General features: G+C 49.0%; 8 protein-coding genes across 8 annotated transcripts; 5 read left to right on the top strand and 3 right to left on the bottom strand.

Moving 5' to 3' along the window:
- Positions 1-10805: 10805 nt before the first annotated feature.
- Positions 10806-11119, top strand: LOC117890295. The gene is made up of 2 exons (XM_034795063.1): positions 10806-10927; positions 10987-11119. The coding sequence occupies exons 1-2, from the start codon at positions 10844-10846 to the stop codon at positions 11080-11082; spliced, it is 180 nt and encodes a 59-aa protein (XP_034650954.1). The 5' UTR covers positions 10806-10843; the 3' UTR covers positions 11083-11119.
- Positions 11104-11635, bottom strand: LOC117890294 (diptericin-A). The gene is made up of 2 exons (XM_034795062.1): positions 11475-11635; positions 11104-11412 (listed from the first exon to the last, which is right to left on the bottom strand). The coding sequence occupies exons 1-2, from the start codon at positions 11607-11609 to the stop codon at positions 11158-11160; spliced, it is 390 nt and encodes a 129-aa protein (XP_034650953.1). The 5' UTR covers positions 11610-11635; the 3' UTR covers positions 11104-11157.
- Positions 11636-12679: 1044 nt separating this feature from the next.
- Positions 12680-13125, bottom strand: LOC117890373 (diptericin A). Its single transcript, XM_034795169.1, has one exon. The coding sequence runs from the start codon at positions 13078-13080 to the stop codon at positions 12769-12771; it is 312 nt and encodes a 103-aa protein (XP_034651060.1). The 5' UTR covers positions 13081-13125; the 3' UTR covers positions 12680-12768.
- A 4013-nt stretch (positions 13126-17138) lies between these two features.
- LOC117891255 (juvenile hormone epoxide hydrolase 1) lies at positions 17139-18830 on the top strand. Its single transcript, XM_034796624.1, has 3 exons — positions 17139-17661; positions 17726-17930; positions 17998-18830. The coding sequence occupies exons 1-3, from the start codon at positions 17261-17263 to the stop codon at positions 18796-18798; spliced, it is 1407 nt and encodes a 468-aa protein (XP_034652515.1). The 5' UTR covers positions 17139-17260; the 3' UTR covers positions 18799-18830.
- Positions 18831-19425: 595 nt separating this feature from the next.
- LOC117891178 (juvenile hormone epoxide hydrolase 1) lies at positions 19426-21189 on the top strand. The gene is made up of 4 exons (XM_034796502.1): positions 19426-19657; positions 19717-19916; positions 20057-20264; positions 20344-21189. The coding sequence occupies exons 1-4, from the start codon at positions 19457-19459 to the stop codon at positions 21124-21126; spliced, it is 1392 nt and encodes a 463-aa protein (XP_034652393.1). The 5' UTR covers positions 19426-19456; the 3' UTR covers positions 21127-21189.
- Positions 21190-21896: 707 nt separating this feature from the next.
- Positions 21897-23641, top strand: LOC117890597 (juvenile hormone epoxide hydrolase 1). The gene is made up of 4 exons (XM_034795534.1): positions 21897-22160; positions 22218-22417; positions 22481-22691; positions 22752-23641. Exons 1-4 carry the CDS (start codon positions 21951-21953, stop codon positions 23553-23555), a joined length of 1425 nt encoding a protein of 474 aa, XP_034651425.1. The 5' UTR covers positions 21897-21950; the 3' UTR covers positions 23556-23641.
- Positions 23642-23770: 129 nt separating this feature from the next.
- LOC117890599 (microtubule-associated protein RP/EB family member 1) lies at positions 23771-24857 on the top strand. The gene is made up of 2 exons (XM_034795536.1): positions 23771-24070; positions 24135-24857. The coding sequence occupies exons 1-2, from the start codon at positions 23941-23943 to the stop codon at positions 24791-24793; spliced, it is 789 nt and encodes a 262-aa protein (XP_034651427.1). The 5' UTR covers positions 23771-23940; the 3' UTR covers positions 24794-24857.
- On the bottom strand, positions 24793-25900 carry LOC117890598 (coiled-coil domain-containing protein 130 homolog). Its single transcript, XM_034795535.1, has one exon. It carries the CDS (start codon positions 25841-25843, stop codon positions 24854-24856), a length of 990 nt encoding a protein of 329 aa, XP_034651426.1. The 5' UTR covers positions 25844-25900; the 3' UTR covers positions 24793-24853.
- Between the last annotated feature and the right edge of the window lie 70 nt (positions 25901-25970).

Consider the following 25970-nt stretch of genomic DNA (forward strand, 5'->3'; position numbering starts at 1 on the left):
TGTGGTGCCAGCCGGTTTGTTTACCTTTTTTCTGCTGCTGTTATATGTATGCACGCCGCTCAGCTGTTATACTGTTATACCGGCTAAACAGCTGTGGCGCTGGCAAACACAAACACAAACACAATCGAAGCACTTCCGTGGGCTGTTTGTGTTTGTTGTAGGTGCGTGTTGTACCCTGCAAATTGTACGTCAGAGAGAGAGATAAGCAAACTGGGCATAAGCTTCTATATTTGGCATTTGTTCAAGTATTACAGATAATACAAAATCCTTGACGTTAGTGCTAACATTTCTGCTCTTCTGTTTATAACTGGAGCTTCGTGTTTACCCACTTTGCGCAGTACAGGGTATCTCATAGTCGCATTGCACTGCGACTGTCAATGGTACGGTAACTTTTTTTGTTCGTTTTAGTGGGTGTGTGTGGGTTGCTGCAGTTGCTGCTGGTTGCCATGGCGTGTTGATAAATAAGCAAATAAATAAATAAACAGTTTCAAGTGTTTGCCCAAATTGAGTCAAATTTTCACTCTTCCTCATTTTGTGGTGTGCCAGCCCGCGCCGCCCCCACTGGCGGTGGACTGCAGTGGAATAAATGGAAATACTTTCAGAGCCAGATTGATGGCTTCATTAGGTGCAAGTGCAACAATTAACGCAAAAGTTGTTGGCCAAACGGGGCATCTATGTAGCAATGGAATGATTCTGAATGGATTCGAGTGTTCCTTTGTGCCCAAAGAGTGGGTAAATTTGTAGTGCACAATGAAATCTGATGGCAAAGCCAACACTTACCATATGATATCTGCATAGAGATTGTAGCATGACCCACTAAAACTATGACAAACATATATTTATCTTTTATCTGCCACTGCCCCTGTACCCCATCCCACCCACTATCGCTATCTCTCTCTGGAATCGTTAACCTCAATTATAGCCACAAATTGTAATTACTTCATCGATACAATTGAATTGTTTTCCGACTACTGTTTGGCCCCCACTCAACACTCCACACTCCACACCCAGAAATACTGCTCGAACATAAGACAGTGCTGCCCCCGCCCTCGAACCAACCCTCTCACCTGCACACTTACTTGGCCACAAAATCAATTGTGAACCTTTTTCTTAGCCATTTTGGTGATTTCATAACTTTATTAATTCATTTGTTCATTGTTTTTCTCTGTGGATCCGTGGAGGGTCGTTGTTTTTTGTTGTATTTTTTTCTTTTGTAGTTTCTGTCGTTGTTTACGGGTGCCAATTCAAGCGCGACAAAAGACAAGAAGCCAGAGCCAGAGCCAAAGCCCCAGCCCCAACTCCAACCCCAAACTACAATTCCAATTCCATTTCAGGTTGTGGCTGCCACAGGCCCGGGTAGTCGGGTGAGGTGCGGACCAAAGAAATTCCAATTAATGAAAATGAGCATAACCCAGGCGATAGCGAACGAGGAGTGGACGAGAAACAGGCAATAAAATTATGCAAACAGCAGGTGTTACCCATTAGCTTTTCCAGTCTTTTGCTGCAATCACCAATTTGGGTCATTAGCAGGTGCTGTCATCGCTCCTCCATTTTGCGGGCTGCCTTCTGTATACCCTAGAAAGAGAGTATCCAGAGGGGAAGTCGGGTGAAATGTTCCTGATCAGCAATCTGCAACTTTCCACAGTTCACTTGCTGTGGGTAATCATTCTGGTTAAACCAAATGCTCGATCTTGGCAATAATCCCACTAAAATGCAGTAAATTTGATCATATAACCCATAGCCCAAAGCTTGGATATCTCACAGTCCCATCCCTGCCCTAGTGTGTCGCCTTTTTTTCTAGCTTGACACCCTACATTTTGGTGGGTCGCAACCAATCAAAAGTTATTAAAACAAAAGAGGAACAGCGCAGAGGGTCTGGTCAGGTCTGTTCTTTTTTTTTCTGTTCCAACTTGTAGAAAATTTAATTAACTGCCAAATTAAATACACTTTTCGGCTCTCAACTTTGTTTTGTTCTACCTCTGATTCGCTTTTTCTTTCGTGTTCTTCTGCTGCTTTGGCTGCTGCTGCTGCTGCTGCTGCTTTTTGCGGTTCCCCAAAGAGACCACAACCAGAACCAGAACGGTGGTACGTGCCAGCCACTCGTCGTCAGGGGACTCCACCCGCATTGGAGCGTCCAGTGCTGCCCGCTCTGGTTGTCGTTGTTGTTTCTATAGCTGTGGCTGCAGTGCGTCGGAAGTTGTCGCCGGTAAACCAACAAACCATAACGCACAACAAACCAACAAACGGGACTCGGCGGGCACCCCGCCGACTGCCGACTGCCGACAGCCAAACGTCAGTGAAAACATTTAACGCCGCTGCTGACTTCACTTCGTGTGCTCATGGCTTGAATATTCCAAATGGGGAAAGAACAAAGAATAAAGAAATTCATTACAATTTCGCTGGCCAAGCGTTCCCCCAGAAAATTAGCCCAAGCCTAATAAGTGGCCTGAAAAGTAGCCACCACAGTATAAATCTGACCACAACTAGGTATTCGGGCGCCAAAAAAATTGTTTTAAATGCATAAATTGTGCATTTAAAAATAAATATTACCTATGGGAACAATTGTTAACTAGAAAGGTGACATAATAACAATTGAAATATTTGCATACGAAAATGCAACAAGGATGTAAGAGTATGTTTTTATGTAATGTTCTTCCAAATTATGCATCAAAGCCTCATCCTGTTGTATGCATACATATTTCGTTTTACGTTTTCAATCAACCTCAATATTTAAGACATCCTAAATGTGCTTAGAAATCTGTTTACCATCCCCTTTATTTACTTTGATTACTCGAAATGGCCAACTAATTTATGTCTAACGACGCGATCTGATATATTTCAATGATGCTTGCCAATTTATCGATGATTATGAATCGGTTTTGGCCGTCTGTCTTATGGAATTTGCTTGGCTTTTGTGCTGCGTTTCGTGGCTGTGTTGTTGTGTTGCTGCTCTTGTACTTTTTTTCAATTTCCTAGCCATAAGCTGTCAATTTTATGGCCAAAAACGGCGCTTCTCTTTACGAGTTTCAACACCCATTCCACACATTATGCCCCCCCTCGTGCGCTGTCTGCGAGCACCCTTCAGGCCCCCGACCACCAAACGCACTAAAACAGAATTTATGTTGATGATTTTTTGTGTGCGGCCTATTGCCATAGTCACGAGGCATAGTCGCAAAGACGGAGGGAGAACGCTGCAGACACGAAGCCATCGTCGCAGCCAGAGACAGAGGCATGGAGCCAAGGAGCGATGTAGGGTTGGGTGGGTGTGTAGACTACTCTCTTTGACATTCTCTCTGGCTTGATCTTCATGTTCCGCACATAGCGGCACTAAAGCTGGGGGTGCACTTGAGAGAGAGGTCACTCTGAGTGAACCGCACCCTAAACAAATATACCTTGGGCATGGCCATCGCCGCTGTCGGGGTTAGAGGCTCTCTGGCCCCCCCTCTAAAGCTGGCGGCGCACGCAGGCTTCGCAAGACTCAAATTGGAGTTGGCATCGGGTGGCAGGAAGGCAGAAGGCAGAGGCCAGACAATGCAGTGACTGCAGCGGCTGTGGCCTCGGACAGCGGTCAATGGACTGTACTGCCCACCCAAAAAGGCGGCACTAAATTGCTTTGAAATGCCGTTAGAACAATAATTGCGCGCACACCAGCACTCACACACACACACACACCCATGCATATGCTGGAAACATATGATTGGAAGGAAAAGATAGGCGATAGAAGGAGAGCTTTTTGCCAATTTATTGAGTTGTAAAACGGCTGCTGGATGCTCGGCAGCGGCAGCGTATTAAAAATAAATAAATTAACGTTAGGCTTTGTGAGAGGAGCCGGTGCTCATTAGAAGGAAGCTGAAGTAGGAGTAGAGGGAGAAGGAGCTTGTGCTCCATGTGCAGACTAATTGCTCAGCATAAATAAGAGGCGGAGAAGAAGGAATACGATAATAGTTCACACGAACGAAGAGAGTCGGCCAGCAGCCGCTGCTGTGTTTTCAGACAGTGACGAATGCCACTTCCTTATTGCAAGGTCAGCTGTCGGCGGCGACTTACACGATATTGCTATTCACCGACGAATTTGCAGCAAACGAGTGCTAGAATCCGTATATCACCGCTGCGAAAAATGAAAATCAATGGGAAGCGACAGTTATAAAAAGAGTATGCTCTGAGAGCACTTCTCACTCTCTCATTCTGCCTGCACTCCTCACTCCAAACTCCCACACTCATGTTCTGACTCACCACCGCGCTCCCACTCTCCCACTCTCTCGCGCTCTCGCGCTCTGCCTCTCCTTCTTTGCCAATGCCATTGATTGATGCTCTGCCAGCTGCCGTTAGTCGTCGGCCAAATGCAAAACTTCACACCAAATTGGCAGAGCCTAATCTGTCCCAGGCCCAAATCCATGTCCCAGACCCAACATCCATGTCCAGGTCCAAAAATAGTCAGCAACGCCAATTGCACATTTTTTGTTACTCCAACAATAAACATAAATTAATGAAATGCTCTGGCGGCTCCGCATTCGAAAGAGCGGGACATGTTTATGGGAACTTTTGCGTGGCTTTCTTCTCCTCTCTCTCTCTCTCTCTCTTGCACATGCAGCGGACCACTCTGCCTCTATCTCTGTGTCACCTTGTTAGGGGACATTTTGTGAACGTGTGTTTGTGTGTGGCCATTTTTGGGTAATTTGTTGAATTCTCCCATCTAATGTGAGGGAATTTTTGTGTTCTGCTTTGCTTGCGGTACCTGAACAACTAAAATATCCCCAAACGAATGCTCAAGAGGGAAAAGGAGGGCCACAAAGGAATTTTAACGACTCAATAAAGAGATACAAACAAGTGACACGACACCTACGGCCCCACTCCACTTCCTAGTGTTGCGTTCTCTGTGCTTTTCCCCTCCTTAGCTGCTCCATGCAAATCATTAGAATGTTCTCCCAAAGACGCAGAGCTGGAGAAATCATCCGCAGGAGAAGGAAAGAGATTCCAGCGGTAGCACAGTAGTTGAAGCTCATCATTTAGATGTGATTAACTTAAGTACACAAGACATAAATATTTAAACGCTTGCGGCACTGGACAGATGGATGTGTCGACGGACGGACGCTACTCAGATGGACTCACGTCGAAAGCAACAGTCGTCGTCGCAGCAGTAGTCGAGCCAAGGCGAGTTCCCGGCCAAATGAAGCGTGTTAAGTGCGGTCCAGGGGTGCAGCGAGAAGGGGTCCAGATGGGGCGGTGGCGTACAGCGTAAAGGCATAAAATTGCTTTTAGCTGGCACAACGGTGAAACAACTTTATGCAAATGCCCGACCAACCTAACCAGAAGACGGCATCAGTTGGCGGAACTATGAACTATGGGTTACCCTGTAATAAGGATGCCAAGAAAATTCTAAAAAATAAAGATGGTTTCGTTGAATATTGCTGGTGAGTTTTTACGATTCCTGTAAATCTGCTCAAGTCCCACATACTCTAGAAATACCAGTCAAATACCGCGCATCAGGGGTGCAAAGAAAATGCAAAAAGTCTTTGTCATGATGGCAGGGCCTCCAGTGGCCATGGCCGATTGTGGCACCTTGTTGATCAATAATTGCCACACGACAGCTAAATGGGCTTTAATGCCATGTTGGGCCGGCAGCAGCCCCCTTTCCAAGGAAATGCAAATCAAATTCTAATGATGCTGTAATGTAGACACCCCGCAAAGGTATGGGCTGGCCCGGAGAGGGCCAAGCGAACGGCTTAGACAATGCCCCGGCCAGGCACGCAAATGTTTCTGCCAGCAACGCAAAAAAACAAGAGTGCAAGATTATATTATTAGAATTAAACACGCAATCTGACAAGTGTTTTCTTTCACCTCAACAGAGGCTGCCAGCCAGCAGACAGCAGCCAGCAACCAGCAGCCAGCAGAGGGAACAGAATCGTTTCCTGGCCATCCCAGCTCTTGATCAGGCTAATTGCCCGGGCATAAACATAAACATAAACTCTGCACGGCCATGGCCTGGCCATCGTCATCATGGGCGATTTATGATTGCATTTCCTGTGGCGGCAGGCCAAAAACCCGAACCAAGAATTCATCGGTTGATCACCGTTGCTTTGTCGCACATGAGACCCACGGTTCAGCGTAAGTAGCCAGTTGCAACGGAAATGCCACAGAAGTCGGTTTCGTTTCTCATTGATATTCCATACAGATGGATTCTGTTGGTCTGCCTGCCCCACTCCCCACTGTCTGTCTTGTGGTCCGGTCCGTCTGCTGTGTGTCGCTGTGACGACGACCCTTGTCTAATAAGGTATTAATAAGTTCTTGCCTTGGCCAAGACCAGACAATTGCCGTTGCATTCTTGGGCCTCTTTGTTGGCTGTTAGCTGTTAGCTGGCTGATTCTTGCTGCCGTTGTTCCTGTCGATCGTGCTGCTGAATTTTAAATGCATGATTAACAATCCACACTAGACAACGGAATAGCGATGGATTATGGCTTTGATTAGCATTTGAATTATGCGAAATATGTGCAATATGGCTCAGGCATTGATTTGAGTAAAAGCTATGGCACGAAGTCAACCTCTTGGGTGGGAAACTCCCAATTAAAACAGAAACTTACTTCCACGCTGCACTGCCTTTTGCCAGCCTTCGATTGAGGGTGAGGATGTGAGGGTCTCCTCTTCTCATTGATTGACATTTGAAGAGCACTTTGAGCACTCGGCAGCTCCCCTGCACTTTCTTGATGAGGCAACTCCCCAAAAGGTTCTCCGGCGTTCGCCCATTTCATCACTTTGTTGATTAGTGTTGACCAAAGACAATGACACATGCAACACAACCACTGACTGACTGACTGACTGACTGACTGACTGCCTGATGCAACAAGCTAAAATTAACGTATGAATGTCAGATAGTTGCCGCTGCCTGCTGCTGCTGCTGCTGCTGCTGCTGCTGCTGCTGCTACTGCAACAAAGGTCAGGCAGCGCGTGCTCGATGATGGCTGGTTGAAAGTTGACGTGACCCGTTGGCCAACAATGCTGCAAGTTGTGGCCGACACTGGCTGGGGTTTCGGCGATTAATCAGACACATGACAAAGATGCGTCAGGTTATGGGAATTGAAGAGAGACTCTGACCTTAGCGAAGAGTCTGGGCAATGTCAGAATGGTTTGCAGCAGGAGAGCTGAAGCTGTGGGGCGGAGATGTTGTGGCATCGATTGGCAACAACTGGCACTGGCACTGGCACTGGCCGTAGCTGAAGTCCACTTGTGGCCACTTGTGACACACTCGGACGGCTCTACGTGAGGCGTACTCTGCTCGTGGACCAGTCCCTGGACCTGGAGTACGACGAACAGATGCCAATCGAAAGATAACCAACCACACACACAGATACGAGCACACACACACAACCACACACATGACTGGCATACAATTTCAATACAATATTTGAAATAATTGGCTACAAATCGTCATTACAATGCTGTTGCTGCTGTTGCTGCTGCTGCAGTTGAAGTTGCAGTTGCAGTTGAGACCGAGATGCTGAGGAGTCCACTGGCATGGATGCCATGTCCTAGGCCACAAATTGCAGTTGGCTTAAACTGCCGCAATCGTAGCTGCCGTTGCTGCCCGTTGCTGCTGTTGCCTGACCTACGACACCATCATGCGGCAGGCCTCCTCCCCCAAAAAGCGGCTTCAAATTACTATTGATACTGCTGATACGGCAACTGCTGTTGCCACAAGCTGCAATTGCAGTTGCCGGTTGCAGCAGCAGCCAGCTCGCAGCAGGCACAACTCCGCTTTTGTTCTTGTTCTCTTAATGCGTTACGGTAAATATTTTTGTCTTCATTTCTTGCTGTTAAGATCGAGATGAAGTTGAGGCATCATTGCTGCCGCTGCCTGTTGGGCAGCCGGACCTCGACTCCAATTAGCCAAAAGAACTCCTCATGCAGCACATGCGGGCTCTCTGAATGGGTGGAGCACGAGGGGGGTACGGTGGGGACATGCTGCTGCAGGCTTGTCCTGGCCTGGCCAGGTGCCAAGAACTCAATCATTGCATTTTGTTGCATTTGGAACAATTGACGGTCTCCTAATGTGCAAAACGTGAGGCCAATTTGCATGACAGCAGCCAAGAGCCAACAGCCAACAGCCTCTGCCTCTGCCTCTGTCGCATGCAACTGCAACAATGTGGCCGAGTCTGCAGGCAGCCTTCATTAGGAAGCAAGAGAATAAGCCAAGCACTGAAGTGTACTCTTTGTTGAATGATTTTGCCAGCATTAGATGCCCATTTGTTCTAAATCAAAGTGCAGCAACTTATTAAACTCTTTTTCTTGTGTCGCATGTGCGCAGGGCTAAAGCGGTGGGTGCGTGATTTGGTGTCGTGAGTGCGGAGAAATATACGAAAGCCAAGCCAGAGAAGCGAGGTTATCAGACATCAAAGACATTTATGTATCGGATATTGGATATTTATTGAATATATTCTGTTATCGCTCCTTGATATATCTTCATATCTATTCTCTTTTCCATCTGTGGACATATTTGATGCCCAGTCCCAATAGAATTGCACACGTTCTTCACCTTTTCCCCTTCCTTTTGGTGTCCACTGCTTATAGTTCGTGTCACGCTGCCATCTCCTGCACTCCCAAATCCCGCGCACGTTCTGCTACGCTGCTGCTGCTCCGTCTGCTGCCGCTTCTGCTACTTCGTCTGCTGCTCCGTCTGCTACTCAGCTGCTGCTGCTGCTGCTGCTCCATTCCATAGGTCACGTGTTTCGTCGTGTGTCTGGCCAAAATATCAGCAATTGAACTATAGACATTTTGGCCAAATGCAGTAAGCAGGCCAAAATGCCGCGATCCCGCTTTGTCTATTGGGAGTGGAGGAGGCGTAGGCGAGGGCGAGGGCGAGGGATGTTGCTGACTCTGTCGCTGCCGCTGTAGTTGCAGTTGCAGTTTGCCTTTGCTGTTTGCCGTTAAGCGCTCATCTTGCCCAAATGTCAAATGCAAATGCGAAAAGCCAAAAGTCTGTCTGGCACCTGCTAACTTTTGCACTTTTCATTTTGCTCATTTCTCTTTTATGCATCTCACTCGAACTCTCAGTCAGCTCTGCTCCTTCGCGCTCGCTCTCTTTCACCTCTTCTCCTTCGCGCGCTCGTTCTCTCACCTCTTCTTCTTCGCGCTCTCACGCACCGCTATGCTCCACGCTCTCATCTCTTGCGCTCGCTCTCTCTCTCTCTCCCTCTCTTTCTGTCTCTGCTTGGCTGCGTTCTCTTCTTTTCTGGTTGCCAATCATAATTAATACGCTTAACTTGACTTACTTAGTCCCACTTTAAGCTGACAAAATGTCCCACTTCTCTTGGGCTTCATTAAAAAGCCATTAGATGGGCCATGCAATATCCATCCACCGCTCTGTATCGCTCCGTCCCACCCCCATCTGTGTCGCCCCAAACCAAAACTCTCATTAGAAACTTCTATTATGGAGAGCATAAATCTCTGGCATGTTTGTTTGTTCGCTTCGCCCGATACAATCAAAGACAAGACGCCGAGTGTTGAGTGTTGAGTGTGTCAAACAATTTAACTTGCGGCAATCGCTGAGAGTCGCTGTCCTCGGTCCACAGTCTCCACACGGACCTCTGTCCTCGGAGCAAGTTTTGCGTGGGAAATGCCGTCGATCGTCACGATCAGTGCGCCCCCAAGGCAGGAAAAGTCTTCACCGTCAACTTTCGGCTACAGGCGGAAAATGTAAAGTTGATTTTATCGTTTGACTCTAGCTCTGGGCTCCAGGCTCTCCGCGTTGTCGCTGTCTCGCTGTGCCTGTGTCTGTGCCTAAACTGATTTGCCACTTGACAAATGAGTTGACTGCCACATGTGCAATTTGGAAAACAATCCAACCAAACCAGCCACCAGCCACCCACCTCCAACCACCCCGCACACAATTTTTCAAGTGGAGCCAATTTTGCTCCATTGCAGAGCACAGTGCGAAAAATAAAACAAAGGGAAAATCTCCCTCTCCAGCTTTGACTTTGACAATTTGTGCATTGATTTAGAAAATGGCTCTTCCAGTGGAATCGCTGCACACTGCTCCACTCCTCCTCATACGAAAATGACATGGAAAACGAAGAAACAAAAGAGAAAAGCGCAGCGCACACACAGAAAGATGAAAAGTTCAGCGAAATGTCGTAGGGAAGTTCCCTCATGCCCTACCTTGGGGAATGGCTTTTGGATGTGTCTCCAGCTGGCTGTGGCAGTCGCACATCTCTCCGTATATTCGTCACACCCTTTGCTTAGAGTATAACAAGGAAAATTGGCCAGAAATTGGTGCTATCAAAAGGCAACTTCCACATTTACCCAAACCCACTTCAAGTCAGTGGCGGAGGCAAAGGCAAAGGCAGACTCAGGGGCAGAACGAACATTTGTGTTTCGATTGTTGCCGTTTTTTGAGGAGGGAACTTTTTGGGGCATAAGGAAAAAAGTCATCATAGCCTGACCTTCATTGTTGGCTTGGCTCTGTGCTGCTTCTAACATTTAAATTTTGTTTTTCCTTTTCTTATTTTTGCTTCATCTTTGTGCCGCTTTTGTGTCGGTTTTGGTTTGGTTTGGTTTGGTTTGGTTTCTTTTCGATTTCAACAGAAAACGTGCCAAAAAATGTTTGACTGCCAGTTGCACGTTCCACAAAATGTAATACAGTTCAAGTGGGTTTGGCTTTGGCTTTGGCTTTGGCATGGCTCGACCTGGTCTGTGTGTCTGCTCTATGCCGCTGCCTCTGAAGCTCTTGACACACATCCGTGCCTTATCAGGGTCTTATCAGCTGGGGGGGGGTGGAGAGAACCGACCGACACCCTGGCCAGCAATCAATGTCAGGGCGCAGCTTCAGTTGTGTTTGGCATCTCTCTGAGAAATGTTCGCCGCTCTGAGTCTCTGGTTGGTTCTGCACTTGATTGGCCTGCTCCAAGGTCGCACCGTTGTGGGCGAAAGTCAGGAGGTGAGCTCACAGCTTAAAGGTTGCTGCTTTAATGTCAATATTCGATGTCTATTTGCCAGTGGCTGACACCTCAACCAGATCCCACAATCTTTGAGTATTCCCCGACCGAAAAGCAAGAGATGTTTTCAGCTGATGTTTGGATAAATCATTTTTAATGTTAATCTAGAATTATATAAATAAGTTTCAATGGTTTGATCTTTGACATAATTGCGGTAGCATTCGGAGATTCCCTAGAACCTGAAGGTGTACTGTCCACCGACGCCGAACTGGGGACGACTGTTGCCGTAGGGTCCACCCAAATGTTGGGCATACTGTCCCGTGGCGTCCACGGAGTGGCGTCCGTTCTGGCTCTGCCACACAGGCGCACGACCGCTCAGGCTGAGGTCAATGCCCTGGCGAGGGCCACCGCCGCCGCCACCCTGCAGCTGCCACTGGCGACGCACTCGCGGATGGTCCATTTCCACATCAATGGCATCGGGAAAGAACTAGAAAACAGAGGAGCCATTAGATGGTGTACTTCTGCAGCGCTCTGGCTTGGGCTACTCACCTCCAAGGGTTCCATGTAGACCAGATTCGGTTCATCTTCGAGTGCGTAAGCCAAAGGATCGGGATAGGCAGCGACACAGATGCAGGCGCAGGCACAGGCCAGGCTGAGGAGCAGGAAACTTGCTTTGAATTCCATGTTGTGGCTTGTACTTTGAGAACTGAATGCTGTTGGACAGAAGTTGCCTTCTTTTATACCTCGGATTAGGGTCTTATCAATGATTGGGTTTGATTCCCCATCAGAGGGAATCCCAACGGTGTGGGAGAGCAGCCCAGCTCAGTGCTTCACAAGTAGATCCCCGCATCTGCCAGCCAGCCGGCCGGCCGCTGATTGATAAGAAATATGATCTATCAACAAGAGACGCTCTGTGGAATGAAAAGTGAATCCCAAGACAGCAACAATAAATGAGGTGACTTGCGACATGAATAATAAAACTTAAGTTATATTTCCTTACATGAAATCTCACGGGGGAGCACCTGGCACATCATGGACAAATCTACGAGTACTTTCTGTAACTCTTTCCACCATAAAATCTTTCAAAACTCGTTCAAAAATCGTTCAAAAATCATTCGGCAACCGTGGATTATGTGAAATTAGAGGCAGCTGCTCCAGCCACTCCACTTCTCACTTATCTCAATCTTCTCCCGCATCTCTGCCTGTCATAATAGTTTCCCAAGAGGATATCCTAAACCACCCACGAAATATGCTTCCACCATCGATCTGTCATGGGCCAAGGTCAACTCGGGCTGCCGATTAATGATGTGAAACGCTTGGGCTAATCCCCAAACATGGCCAAGAGTTTAAAGTTTAAAGAGAGCCTAGAACAAGTCGCAGCATGAATCATTTCGCTTTCGTTTGGAGATGGCGTAATATTCTCTGTGTATCTCGAGAGTTTCTGGGATCGAGCTGTGGCATGATAAATTTCCACCGAAGGTTCTTTTGACAGTTTACGCAATAAATCCAATTAGCAAAAAACATTTATGTCTTGGCAGGTTCCATTAAGACCGCCTGTCATCGTCATTGGCAGCGCTTAATTGGTTATTACTCCGCCAGATTGTGGCCAAAAAAGATGTATCTACAATTAGCCAAACTGCAAGATCATCCAAAGCCCCGTCTCCACCTCAATCTTCCAATCTTCCAATCTTCATATGGCTGAATGTTCCGGGGTAGACGAACACCGCCAAGGACACAAATTTAAAGTTAAAGAATTTATGGCTAAATATTTGATATCTTTATTAATAATTCACAAATGTGTGTAGTTAGGGTATGTACAAAGTTAGACAGAGTGTAGACAAGTCTACCATCTGTAGCGGTAGTTGGTGCCGACGCTGTAGCTGGGCTCCGAGTTGCCCCACTGGCCGCCCAAGCGCTGCGCATAGCCGCCGTTCACATCGATCTCGTGTCGTCCATTGTCGCTCCTCCACACATTCTCGCTGCCACGCACCCCAAAGGTGAGTCCTTCGCGCTCCTGTGCGCCGCCGCCGCCTTGCAGATTGAGCGGATATCGAGGCGCTGGCGTCGAAGGCATTGTCAAGTCATCCGGCGACGGATATGCCACCACAGCACCGACAATGCAGCAGAGCAGAGCGAGAGTAATTGTAGACTGCATCTTGATTGGAGTAGCTGAATGCGTTAACTGATGCCATGGCTGCACACCCAGTGCTCCTTTATATGCTAGTCGGGAGGCAGATGGCAGGTCAACCCACTGCCCCCTGCCCCCTGCCCACTGAGTTATCTGCCGCGTGTGTGCATCCCCCAATGGGGGTTTTGCGCCCTTTGTTTGAGTTGACAATTAGCGGGGTGGAAGCTGTGCGGCATTGAAGGTGCCACTGGTAACTATATACGGACATGTTCCTACAATTCATAAAGCATATCCTGCCGATAAATATACAGCTATAAGTTATGTGCAGAAATCATCTTTGAACCCATTTTATGGATGCGAATTTGTGCTTATCTAAGGGACAGAATGCACTATGAATTATTATGCCCCAAAACGTTACTCTCTCTCTCTTATTATTCGCACACTTCCACATTTCTCTCGTTATTCATTTTCCACATTTCTCTCATTATTCATTCATATAAATCTCTCGCGCTCGGGCCAGCGGGCAGCATCAGATAGAGCGTCGAGACACACGAGTATGTACACATGTACACATGTACATATGTAGGTACATTTTTCGTATTTATTTAAATGATTAAAAATGTAGCGTCAACGTCAACCGGAAAACAGTGGCTCCACAGTAGACTTCAGTGCAGGAGACAGGGAGGAAGGGAACCGGACACATAATGTGGATACAATCGATATTCCTGCGAGTGGTGACCATTTTGTTGGTTGGTTGGGTAAGCCGAATCAGACAGCCACTTCACAGCAACAGATCCACATGCAAATTGTTTCGCTTTTAAGCTGGGACACGTCATCTGCCAGTCGGATGACTCTGGCCCGACAGACGAGGGAGCACCCGCCAAAACCGAGTTTCCCGTCTGGGATGATGCACAGGGCGAGTGGCCAGGTGCGGCGGATCAGTGAGTGTGGCACCAAAAATACTTTCGGCTGTTTGCAACGTATTTATGGTGCAGCGAATAAGTATGCAACATTTTGGGGCCACTCAGCGTCTTTTTACAATTTCATAGCATAATTATTGAAGAAATAAAATGTGGAAAAATAATTGAAACCCGCTGCCCAGCGATTAGTGTGCCAGGAAATCAATTTTAATGAATTCTCCCACCCCATAAATATCCCATTTGTGGGGCTGTGAAACGAAGTCTGATTTGGGCAAAGGGTGTGCTTGGACTAACCGCCTTTTATTGGCTAGTATTATGTGTTCCAGTAGCCCTGGCCAGTATTTCCATGAAGTTCTTGTTCACATTCAGGACTGACCCTTTTTTTTTGTACCCGCAACTGTGGAGAAGTGCTGGGAAAGCCTATTCGAAGTTCAATTTCCTGTCAATCCCCCACAATTGGCTGTCTGGCTAAAATGCTTCATTCCACGCCCTTTTCATGCATTTTTTTGATATAAAGAATTGTCGAGCACGTGGAAATGGTCACCGAATAAAGGCTTTGCCTGTGTTTGAATAGAAAATACGGTGGCGAACAATAGCGCTCGGACCGGGAGTGATCCCAACTTTGATCATTCAGCTTGAAAGATTTACTTCGAAAATCTCAGAACTTTTCTCTGGAAAACTTCTCGGTTTGTGGGCAGCAAATGAAAATCAATTTTGCCACAGTTCAATGGACTTTTACGACAAGTGCGTGTCAGTTGAATAAAGAAACGAGAAGGGACGTGTGAGACGCTTCTTACGCGTCACAACTTTTATACCCGGCACTCAGTACTACATCTGCAACTTAGCGGTTATTTGTCAAATTTTACATTTTTTCTTCATCTGTCATCTACATCAACAACAATACTCACGCCAACACGCTCCTTTAGCTCGCCACCCTCCCCTATAGACACACACTGCAGAGTCAGCGGCAGAGGCAGCGGCAGAGGCAGCGGCAGAGGCAGAGGCAGCGGCAGAGGCAGTGACGTGTCAGGGGCCAGGCCATAAACAGCGCGAAGCAGAGTGTGAATGCTGCGGGACGGGGTGGGTTTGGCTACTGCAAATTAATTTCTTCATTGTGGCTATAATAATGATCCAATCGTATCCCAATTTGGTGATCTGATAGATATGGTCATTCCCTACGGAATGGCGTTTTTAGTTTTCTGTTATCTTCAAAATTGTAGATTTGGGAGGTTTTCGCCCTTTTGCGGAGGCGGAAGGGGGCGTGGCTCATTTTTGAAATACACTTGTAACAGTGTGAGCATACAGAAGTCTGGATGCAAAATTTGGTGGCTCTAGCTCTTATAGTCTCTGAGTACTAGGCGCTCATCAGGACGGACAGACGGACAGACGGACAGACGGACAGACGGACAGACGGACAGACAGACAGACAGACAGAGACTCGGCTATTGATGCTGATCAAGAATATATATACTTTATGGGGTCGGAAACGTTTCCTTCTGTGCGTTACATACAACCGTTATGTGCACAAATACAATATACCCTATTTACTCTTCGAGTACCGGGTATAATAATTGCGACCATTAAAAGCGAGCCCAGCCCAGCCCGCAATCAAGGTGAGGTTGCCCCGGGTAGCCATGCCAGTAACTGGATCATGCCCATTCCCTGTTGCCAGTCCTCCGTCCCAGCCCGGTTCTAGGCACTCAATGAAATGGGAATTAGCCAGGAGTTGCTCCCGCATTAATGGCCACCGATTGAGTCCCTGGAATCGGGGGCTATGCCAGCTCGAGTTGGACCTGGAGGAGGTGGCAGCTTTGACACGCTTCCGAGTGCCATTCGCTGTGCCTCTGCCGTTCTGCCTAAGCGCTATCAATGCGATTTGGGGCAGGCACGCGAAGGAAACTTTTTCCGCTGCAGTGCATCGGCAGGATCGAGTCCTTTGGCTGCGGCACAGTAATTGCGTTAATTTTGCTCGAATTACGTTTCACAACATCCAAATTGTTTCTGCCGCTGGCCACGCCCCCTGCCTATTTGGCTTGGCTCCGTGTAAGTGTCTCGTCCCCCATTTGGGTTTGCATGTTTGGCGGCACTTTTGAGGATCTGTGAACGGCCTGTGCCAACCCACTTTGCCCCCGGCAGTTGCATGTCGACAACATAATTGTTTCGCCTCACAATTTCATACAAATGAAAGCAGGCTCGCTCGCGTCTTGCCTTTGATATGACAAGTGCATGTCACCCGCACAAGTTGCAACCACTGACTCACCCAGCCATCGCCCCGCGCTCCCCCCCACCGGCTGAAAACAACCACCAGCCAACAGGGTACACTGACTCAGCTCTAGTAATTATGCATACATAATGCAGGGTTTCGACCAACGTGCTTGACCCTCGCTGGGGCCTGATGACATGGAAAGTCCACCCACAGGAAGGGTCTCCCCTAGTCACGTCCTAGCAGGCACAGCAGGCAGGCCAAGGGCAGGAAGTAGTTTGAAGTTCTATCTGCTGTGGGAGGGTTTTCCTGAGTGCTATACACGTGGCCCTCAGATCTACCCAAATTCAGTCACAGCGAGCCACATCAGCGGCGGCAACAGTGCTCAGATTTATGATCATTTACCGGCAGGCAGGCCACAGCGCTTACCAATAAATAAGTTGAGTTCGAGTTCGAGTTCTCTGATAAGATATGACTTGCTTATAAGTAGCTGTGGCTACCCAGCTCTCCCATAGCTAGACACACTGTGTGCTCTGTGCCTGATGGTATCGCTCAGCCAAATCAATGGCCCATTCAAGGTGCAGACGTGTGAACGCACCGCAGCTGCACCTTGGTGTGGAATCCTCAATCCAGCCAGCTGCCACCTCACAATGCTGCAACTTTTCGTAACTGATCGTTTTGCCAACCAGACACTTAGTCACTCAGCCACTGGCAAACAGTCAGTGCAAATAGTCAAAAACATCAGATATCAGGGAGTTCAAAGATTGAGTGGAAAGGTCGAACAGCATTTGGTGCCACTGTTCACGCGAATACATACATAAATGTATGCACGAATTTATCAAAATTTATTATTAGTTTATAGTCGCTTAAGCAGAGAGAGAGAGCGAGAGAGAGAGACATTAAATTTTGATAGAGCTTTGGGCATCGACAGAGTCGGGCAGCCAGTCAGTTCGATAACGGCTCGCTGGGCGTGCGGTTCTGTCGAGACATTTGCGAAGGGAATCTTGCGACGCTTATCTACTGTAGGCTGTAGGTGTGCTCGCAGCTCATTTGAATTCAAGCCAAGAAGAGCTAATTTGCGGCAATGAAGTGCTTGATAATATTCGGACTGATTGTGGCCGTGTTCGGAGCCTTTGTCGGCTATGGCTATTTGGTGTTCACGGAGCTGACGCGTCCGCTGCCGAAGCCAGAGATCAGCGACAACACCTACTGGGGACCCGGCGATGGCAAGGACTATGTGCCCGATAAGCGCATCAACGAGTTCCGACTGAGCGTGCCCCAGGCCGAGATTGAGGATCTGCGGCAGCAGCTGAATCGCACCCTGCGCCTCACCGATCCACTCGATGGCATCTCCTTCGAGTATGGCTTCAACTCGCATGCACTGGAACAGTTTGTCGATTACTGGCGGGAGAAGTATCTGACCAAATGGGATGAGCGCCAGGAGTTCTTCAACAAATTCAAGCAGTACACCACCGAGATTCAGGGGTTCGTTTGCCATTCCCCTCGGAATTTGTACTTTAATTTAATCATTTCATTTCCTTCCTTGCAGCCTGAACATTCACTTTATACGCGAGAAGGCGAGCGAGGAGGCAGCCGCCAAGAAGCATGTCTATCCGCTGCTGCTGCTCCACGGCTGGCCGGGATCGGTGCGCGAGTTCTACGACATAATTCCAATGCTGACCAACGATCAGAATGTGACGGATTACGCCTTCGAGGTGGTGGCTCCCTCCCTGGTGGGCTATGGCTGGTCTGATGTGAGTTTTTGCTACACCAAAACTGCGTTAAGTCTTTGCTGATTCTCCGTTCTCTCCCCCTGCATAGGCTGCCAGTCGTCCAGGCTTCAATGCCGCCGAAATGGCCACAGTTATGAGGAATCTGATGCTGCGTCTGGGCCACAAGAAGTTCTTCATTCAGGGCGGCGATTGGGGCAGCATCATTGGCAGCAACCTGGCCACCCTCTATCCGGAGAATGTCATCGGCTATCACTCCAACATGTGTGTGCTCAACTCGCCCTTGGCCATCCTCAAGGGCATCTATGGCACGTACTTCTCGGAGAAGATTATACCCTCGCGCTTCTTCTACGATCACCACTTCCCCGTGTGGGACAAGTACGCGGAGCTGCTGCAGGAGAGCGGCTACTTCCACATTCAGGCCACCAAGCCGGACACCATTGGTGCTGCACTCACCACCAGTCCCGTGGGCCTGGCCGCCTACATTCTCGAGAAGTTCCAGACCTGCACGAATCCCGGCGTGAAGCAGGACTTTGGGGCCATCGTCACGGTCTTTGGGCTCGAGCCGGTGCTGGACAACCTCATGGTGTACTATCTGACCAACTCGATCACCACTGCGGTGCGTTTCTATGCGGAGAACGTGTCCAAGGCGTACACCAGTCTGCAGCTGGACCGAGTGCCCACGCCCGTGCCCATGGGCTGTTCCCGCTTCCGCTACGACCTGCCCTCCGTCACGGACTGGCAGCTGCGCGACAAGTTCCCCAACCTGAAGCACTCCATGTACTTCCAGCAGGGCAGCCACTTTGCCGCCTTGGAGATGCCCGCCATGCTCTACCAGGATTTCACTGCCTTCGTTGGCAAGATCGGTCTCCATGGTGAGAAGCCAAAATAAAGTAGCTTTTTGTACCTATGATTAGCAAAGATCCACACAAAGTTTAATGCGGGAACGGGATGGGTGGATGGTATTGGTGTGAACTGAAGCAAAGTTCTGAATTCCAACAAAAATAACATTAAATGTTTATTTACGATCAAAACAAAAACAAAACCAATTACTTGGCCAAAGCTCGTAGCAGTTTGATGTCAGTAAAAGCTTCGAGCGAACTCGCTTCGTTTCCAATTGCAGCTTTCGCCTGTTGATAATTCAATTTCTGGTTGATCACTGCTCATGGCCCCGCCACCCATAAACAAATAGCGGGTGTCAGCACGCAATGGCAATTGATAATTGAAATTCTAGCTGGTCATGTAGATCACTAGTATATTTCGTTTCAAATCAGTTCGTAGTGTTATCCATTAACATTCTAAGCATGAATCGTTTCGTTTTGCTTACTTTTGGAATAAAATCGCCTCATCATGCTCGCATTGCAGGCGCAGCCAGCTGCGATTACAAAGCTTAAAATAGCAGCCACAGTCCACATGGAATCCACAAGCAGGCCGGCCGGCTGGGCCAAAGCTTTCGTGCGCGTTGTGTTTGGCAAACCAAAATTATTTCTGTGCAGTGATCCGAGACGATCGGCTGTGTACAATTGTGGAATTGAAATAAAGAAAACATTATGGCAAATTTATTTGTTCGCTTCCTGATCGGAGGCCTGGCCATGCTGGCCGCCATTGGGTACAAGAACTATCGCGAATTGTCTGCGCCCGGCAAGCGGCCCGAGCTTGACAACAATGCCTACTGGGGACCAGAGCTGAGCAAGCAGAACTACAAGGAGAACAAGGCCATCTTGCCGTATGACATCAGCGTCAATCCAGAGGTAAGGCAGCAATTATTCGTGTACTCCATGTGATCTTATTGCGATGCTTTGTTGCCCAGGTCATTGCCGATTTGAAGAGCCAACTGAGTCGTCCCCTGAAGCTGCAGGCACCGCTGGAGGGTGTGGGCTTTGAGTACGGTTTCAATGCGAATGAGCTGCAAAAGGTGGTGAAATACTGGCGAGACACATACCTGACCAAGTGGGGTGAGCGCGAGAAGTATTTGAAGAAACTGGATCACTACCAGACCGAGATACAGGGGTGAGTAGATGGAGCTGCAGCTGCTTTGAACACATCGAGTGCTTGCTCGGTTCATGCATATTTAGTTGTGGAATCTGGAACGCATTAACAATTGACATTGCTAACCTCTTGTTAAACTCTGTTGCGCACCTTTGTTGCAGATTGAAAATTCACTTTATTCATGCAAAGCCGAGCAAGGAGGCCATTAAGAAGGGCAAGAAGGTGCTGCCCCTGCTCTTGATGCACGGCTGGCCGGGCACCGTTCGCGAATTCTACGATTTTATTCCCCTGCTGACTGCAGGCAGCGACAAGAGCGACTACGTCTTCGAGGTGATTGCGCCCAGCTTGCCCGGCTATGGATGGTCTCAGGTAGGTCTAAGAGCAAACACACTCTGAACATCTCAGCAATGATCAACTCTCTTCCTACTCCTACTCCTGCTGCTGTTAGGGTTCTTCAAAGACTGGCTTTGGCGTGGCCCAGGTGGCTGTGGTGTTGCGTAATCTGATGGTGCGTCTGGGCTTTGAAAAGTTCGTGGTGCAGGGCGGTGACTGGGGCTCGCTGATCGGCTCCAATGTGGCCTCGCTCTTCCCGGAGAATGTGCTCGGCTACCACTCGAACATGTGCGGAAACAACAGTCCCATGGGCAGCCTGAAGCTGATGCTGTCGTTGGCCTTTCCCAGATGGTTCGTTGACGAACAGAATGCCCACTTTTATAAGGGCTTTGGCGGCTTGTTCGGCTTCATCATGGAAGAGATGGGATATGCCCACATTCAGGCCAGCAAGCCGGATACCATTGGCAACGCTTTGATCGACAATCCCATTGGTCTGGCCTCCTACATCGCGGAAAAGTTCTCCACGTGGACGAATCCCGCGTTCAAGACGCTGCCAGATGGCGGCCTTACCAAGCGCTTCACCTACGACCAGCTGCTGGACAACATCATGATCTACTATGTGACCAACTCGATCACCACCTCCATGCGCCTGTACTCCGAGTCAATGAACAAGGCACAATTTGCCCTGTCTGTCGATTCACTGCCCATTACGGCCAAGACTGGATGCACTCGATTCGCCCATGAACTCTTACACGTGCCCGACGGCGTGCTGGCCAACAAGTTCCCCAATCTGGTGCACAGCACCCACCAGCAGGACGGCGGACACTTTCCTGCGTTCGAGCTGCCGCAGCAGCTGTACGAAGACTTCACGGCCTTTGTGCAGAAAGCCGAACTCTAAGCCTGGAATTTCGTACTCGCTTGGAATGCAATAAATACGCTTAGGTTTTTCTCTTTCTCTCCACACAATCGCATGCTCCGTGGCGATATCTGTTTTGGAAATTAAATTAAACCCCAAACTATATGATAGCATTTTGCCTTATCTTATTTAAAAAACCGAAAGTTGAAGAGCTTCGCATACAGACAAAGTTTTGTGTGTGTATTATCTGAGCTGAGAAACTCTGAAACTCTTGCATAACATGTGGAGATCATAAAAGGTCGCTAATTGTGTACTCTCTGTGAAAGCTTCGTGCACATTTACCAACCCCCAAGTCAGTCACAGAGTGGCAATTTGCCTACCTGCGGACTAGGGGGGCCCGACAACGTTCCAGCTGCGTCGCAAAATATCATCAGTTAACGGCGAGCTCAAAGCTCACTCTCACTCACGCTCGCGCTCTCTCTTGCTCAACCAAAAGCTCCGTCAGTAAAATAAACAAACAAAGCAAATGCACAGGCTTGAATGATCTGGAAAACCGCTACAGAGTCTCAAGTAATGCCACGATAAGCTTCAACTGATCAACTCATCGTGCGCCGGCGTAGAGCATTAGTTTGCCAAACAAAAATGCTTATCATCATGAGTTACAAATTTGAGAGCGAGAGCTGGCTGCGCCCACAACAGTGATACTCATGCTAGAGTTGCAGCCTAGAAGAATTGACAGTTAGCATGATACACACACACATATGTACGTACATGTACATATGTATTTACTGATATTCTGATTAGACTACGACGGGAGCGGTCATTGTGTGTTGAGCTGTCGCGGCATCAGGTATAGTCGCTTCGTTATGTCCGTCACAGTGAAAATTCTGGTGCTGGTGCTGGCCATTGGTGGCGCTTTGGTCTATAGGAATGTCAGCCAACTGTGGGGAGATTTGCCGGCCCCGAAACTGGACACGCAGCAATGGTGGGGCGATGCGGCACAGCCCAAGGACTATGCTGCCTATCTGGCCAACAACTCGGAAGTGATTGGTAATCGCCTTAGCTATCCGGAGAAGGTAAGTCTGTTGAGAAAATATTCAAGTAACAGAATCTAAGAGTTATCCCTTCCCTAGACCATCACCGATTTGTCTGCTCGCCTCAATCGCACTCTCCGCCTGACGCCCCCACTGGAGGGCGTTGCCTTCGAGTACGGATTCAACACAAACTATCTGAAGGAAGTGGTGGAGTACTGGAGAGATGATTACCTGCCGCGTTGGCGCGAACGTGAAGTCTTCCTTTGGCAATTCAATCACTTCACCACCGACATTCAGGGGTGAGGAGATAAGCGCTTATCGCCCGAGCGAGTCCAATGATAATGAATGATTGACAATTTCAGGCTACGCATGCACTTCCTCCACCTGATGGTCTACGACGACAACAAGGTGGGCAAGCACCACTATCCGGTGCTGCTGCTGCACGGCTGGCCGGGATCGGTGCGCGAGTTCTACGATCTGATCCATTTGCTCCATCAGTCCAATCTCGATAAGAACAACAAGTACATCTTTGACGTGATTGTACCCAGTTTGCCAGGCTATGGCTGGTCCGAGGTAGATTGAAGTCAAAGCTATAATATGCTCCTCCCACATATAATGTTCTTCCTCCCACAGGGTACTTCCCGTACGGGACTTGGACCTGCACAAGTGGCGGTGATAATGAGCAATCTTATGGCACGCCTGGGCTACAACAAGTACTTCATTCAGGGCGGCGATTGGGGCAGCATCATTGGCAACCACATGGCCACCCTCTTCCCGGATAACGTGCTCGGCTACCACTCGAATATGTGCACCAACATGAGTCCCAAGTCCCAAGTGATCGGCGCGTTGGCCGGCTTCTGGCCCAGTCTCTTTGTGCCCAGTGGCTTCGAGGACTTCTTCTTCCCCAAGTCGCGCGCCCTCGCCTATCTGATTGAGGAGAGCGGCTACTTCCACTTGCAGGCCACCAAGCCGGACACAATTGGCGCAGCCCTCACCGACAACCCCGTCGGATTGGCCGCCTACATTCTGGAGAAGTTCTCCACGTGGACTAATCCCAGCTACCGCTCTTTGGCCGATGGCGGCATCACAAAGCGCTACAAAATGGACACCCTGTTGGACAATGTAATGATCTATTATCTGACCAACTCGATCACCACCTCGCAGCGCCTGTACGCCGAGGCATACTCCAAAGAGCAGCGTGGGCTGCAGCTGGACCGAGTTCCCACTCGTGTGCCAACTGGCTGTGCACGCTTCAAGAGCGACATCATGCATTTCCTTGATATTCAGCTGAAGGATAAGTTCCCGAACCTGATACACAGCACCTACCACAAGCAGGGCGGACACTTTGCCGCCCTCGAGGTGCCAAAGGTGCTGCACAAGGACTTCCTAGAGTTCGTCCAGAAGGTGGAGCAAAAGTTTAAGGTGAAGCCACTGTAGTTTAATTTTTTAAAGTTTGAATAAAAGGGCGCTCTACTGATATCGATAGACCCAATATCGATAGCACGAGCATGTGAATATCATAATATCCCTTCTTCCCGTCACTGGATCCTGGAATGAAACAATTGGAAGCTGTGCGCCAATCGAAAAAGTGGCGGCAGAAAGAAAGGACAAAGGCAAAGCAACGATAGTTAGATAGTGCAAAAGGAAAACTGAAACCATTTTACAAACGGAGTAGGCCGGGCCCATTCCATACAAGCTTTTAAGTCTCACAAAAATATAATTTCCTGAGTCAATTTTCCTCGTTTGAGGCAGAACGAACGAGACAGATCCCCGTTAACATTTATTCTAGTGAAAAAAGAAACAGAAACGACCAAATCGAACAATGAGTGACCTTAAGATGACCGTGTCCCTGACCAGCGTGAATGGAGAGAACATGTCGCGCCATGACATGCTCCAATGGGTCAATACCATGGTGCAGGGCCAGTTCAAGAAGATCGAAGAGCTGTGCTCAGGTGAGAGATGCTCCAAGCACGCTGACGCTCTTCATACTCAGGTTGCAGGTTGCCTTTCCCTTAGGTGTTGCCTACTGCCAAATGATGGAGTTGATCTTCCCTAACTGCATCAACCTGAAGCGCGTAAAGATGAGCGCCAAGCTGGAGCACGAGTGCCTGCACAATCTGAAGCTATTCCAGGGCGCCTTTACGCGCCTCAAGCTGGACAAAACGGTGCCCATCGATCGCCTGATCAAGGGCCGCTTCCAGGACAACTTTGAGTTCCTGCAGTGGTTCAAGAAGTTCTTCGACTCGCAGGCTCCCGGCATGGAGAACATCAAATCGGCGGCCAACGCGCCCATTCCAAAGCCCATCAAGCCACGCGGCTTCGCCAAGGAACTTGCCAAAGTAGTTTCGCCACCAGCCAGCGATATAAGCGCAGAGGACGATCTAACCATTAGCGACTTGATGAGCGAGATTCAGACCTTGAGCCTGAAGACAGACAGCGCCGTGGTGGCACGCGACGAGTGCTACAACAAGCTGCTCCAAATCGAAGGCCTGATGGACGACATGATAAACGGCGGCAAGCACGTGGAGTTCTGCAATCGCATCTGTGCCGTGCTCTACAAGACCATTGATGGCCAGCCCGCTGCAGCAGACAGCCTGGGAAGCAACGGAAATGCCAATGGCAACGCCGCTCCCGACACAGCACTGGTGCCGCCGGTGGCTAATGCGGAGTATTGAGATTGTTTGGCGTGTCATTGTTGTTCTTATTTTAATTTGTATTATTAAACTTATTGTGCATTAACTGTTAGATTCATTATCCGAGGAGGAGTAGTCCCCAACCAGACTCAACGACTTTTCGGGAGCAGAAGCCACATCTTCCGACTTTTCGGGAGCAGAAGCCACATCTTCGGACGGGTCCGTCTGGACTTGCTTCCGTCGAATGCCCAAATCCTGCAGCTGCAGCTGTGCGTTGAGAATCTTCTGCCGCTTGAGGCCACCGAAGGTTGTTGCCGTGGCACCGGGCAGTGCCGGACGCATGAGTAGATCCAGGCGCTGCTCTGAGGCCCGCTCAATGGCCGATTTGGTTTGAAGCTTCATCAGTGCCGCCATTTGCCGGTCCTGATCTGTTTCTGGCAGCAGAGTTAAGTCGAGACTGCTCTTGGCCAGCAGCTGGCGATCCAGTTCCTGCTGGCCCTTTATTTCCTTCTTTTGGTGCCGGAATTCGGTACGCAGGCGGCAGTTGGCCTCGTAGGTGTCGTCCCACACGCTCTGGTTGCGCTCGAACAGCTTCTGGAGCACGGGCTTGGCGTCGGCGGCTGCCTTGGCATCCTTGGCCTGGTGCTCCAGCTTGTACATGGCGTCGTCGAAGAGCCGCTTCTGCACCTCCTTTGTTTCCGGCACAACCTGCTCATTCTGCAGCGGATCCCAGCGGTTCTCCTGCCGTCTCGCCCCAGACAGGATGGTGTAGTCGAGGTTCCCGGGATCCGTTTGGATCTCGAAGTGGTTGTCACAGAGGTGGCACTTCATGCGGAACTTGTAGATCGGTGTGGTGTAGTACATGCCCACCTTGGTCTTCTCCGCATTGTAGCGCACACCCATCCCGATGTGGTTCTTGCAGCCGTCGCACCAGATATTGTAGGGCATCTCAAAGCGGATGATGATGATTCCCAGGTGAATCTTCCGGGCCCGCTCCCGCAGGGCATGCGTGCCCTGGAATTTGTTGAGTCCGCCCTTCTTCGGATCATAGTCTGGCGGATAATATTTATTTTGTCCCTTGCGTTCACCCATTTCGCACGAATTTGTAAATAAAACCTGGCTGCTACAGCTGTTTTCAACGTTTCAGCGTTGTGCAGCATTAGTTTATGGTCAGAAGTGTTTAAAACACAAGCAGTGACTAGTGCTTGAGAACTCCCAA

This window comes from Drosophila subobscura, chromosome E (genome assembly GCF_008121235.1).
Source record: "Drosophila subobscura isolate 14011-0131.10 chromosome E, UCBerk_Dsub_1.0, whole genome shotgun sequence".
Classification (NCBI taxonomy): domain Eukaryota; kingdom Metazoa; phylum Arthropoda; class Insecta; order Diptera; family Drosophilidae; genus Drosophila; species Drosophila subobscura.

Coding starts and splice junctions, on each gene's coding strand:
- LOC117891178 (XM_034796502.1), top strand. CDS start 19,457: ATGGCAAATTTATTTGTTCGCTTCCTGATCGGAGGCCTGGCCATGCTG. Junction 19,658..19,716: donor ACATCAGCGTCAATCCAGAG/GTAAGGCAGCAA, acceptor TTTGTTGCCCAG/GTCATTGCCGATTTGAAGAG. Junction 20,265..20,343: donor CCGGCTATGGATGGTCTCAG/GTAGGTCTAAGA, acceptor TGCTGCTGTTAG/GGTTCTTCAAAGACTGGCTT.
- LOC117890597 (XM_034795534.1), top strand. CDS start 21,951: ATGTCCGTCACAGTGAAAATTCTGGTGCTGGTGCTGGCCATTGGTGGC. Junction 22,161..22,217: donor GCCTTAGCTATCCGGAGAAG/GTAAGTCTGTTG, acceptor TCCCTTCCCTAG/ACCATCACCGATTTGTCTGC. Junction 22,418..22,480: donor TTCACCACCGACATTCAGGG/GTGAGGAGATAA, acceptor TGACAATTTCAG/GCTACGCATGCACTTCCTCC.
- LOC117890294 (XM_034795062.1), bottom strand. CDS start 11,609: ATGGAATTCAAAGCAAGTTTCCTGCTCCTCAGCCTGGCCTGTGCCTGC. Junction 11,413..11,474: donor TCTACATGGAACCCTTGGAG/GTGAGTAGCCCA, acceptor TCTGTTTTCTAG/TTCTTTCCCGATGCCATTGA.
- LOC117890599 (XM_034795536.1), top strand. CDS start 23,941: ATGAGTGACCTTAAGATGACCGTGTCCCTGACCAGCGTGAATGGAGAG. Junction 24,071..24,134: donor GATCGAAGAGCTGTGCTCAG/GTGAGAGATGCT, acceptor CCTTTCCCTTAG/GTGTTGCCTACTGCCAAATG.
- LOC117890295 (XM_034795063.1), top strand. CDS start 10,844: ATGTTCGCCGCTCTGAGTCTCTGGTTGGTTCTGCACTTGATTGGCCTG. Junction 10,928..10,986: donor TTGTGGGCGAAAGTCAGGAG/GTGAGCTCACAG, acceptor TCTATTTGCCAG/TGGCTGACACCTCAACCAGA.
- LOC117890373 (XM_034795169.1), bottom strand. CDS start 13,080: ATGCAGTCTACAATTACTCTCGCTCTGCTCTGCTGCATTGTCGGTGCT.
- LOC117890598 (XM_034795535.1), bottom strand. CDS start 25,843: ATGGGTGAACGCAAGGGACAAAATAAATATTATCCGCCAGACTATGAT.
- LOC117891255 (XM_034796624.1), top strand. CDS start 17,261: ATGAAGTGCTTGATAATATTCGGACTGATTGTGGCCGTGTTCGGAGCC. Junction 17,662..17,725: donor TACACCACCGAGATTCAGGG/GTTCGTTTGCCA, acceptor CCTTCCTTGCAG/CCTGAACATTCACTTTATAC. Junction 17,931..17,997: donor TGGGCTATGGCTGGTCTGAT/GTGAGTTTTTGC, acceptor CCCCCTGCATAG/GCTGCCAGTCGTCCAGGCTT.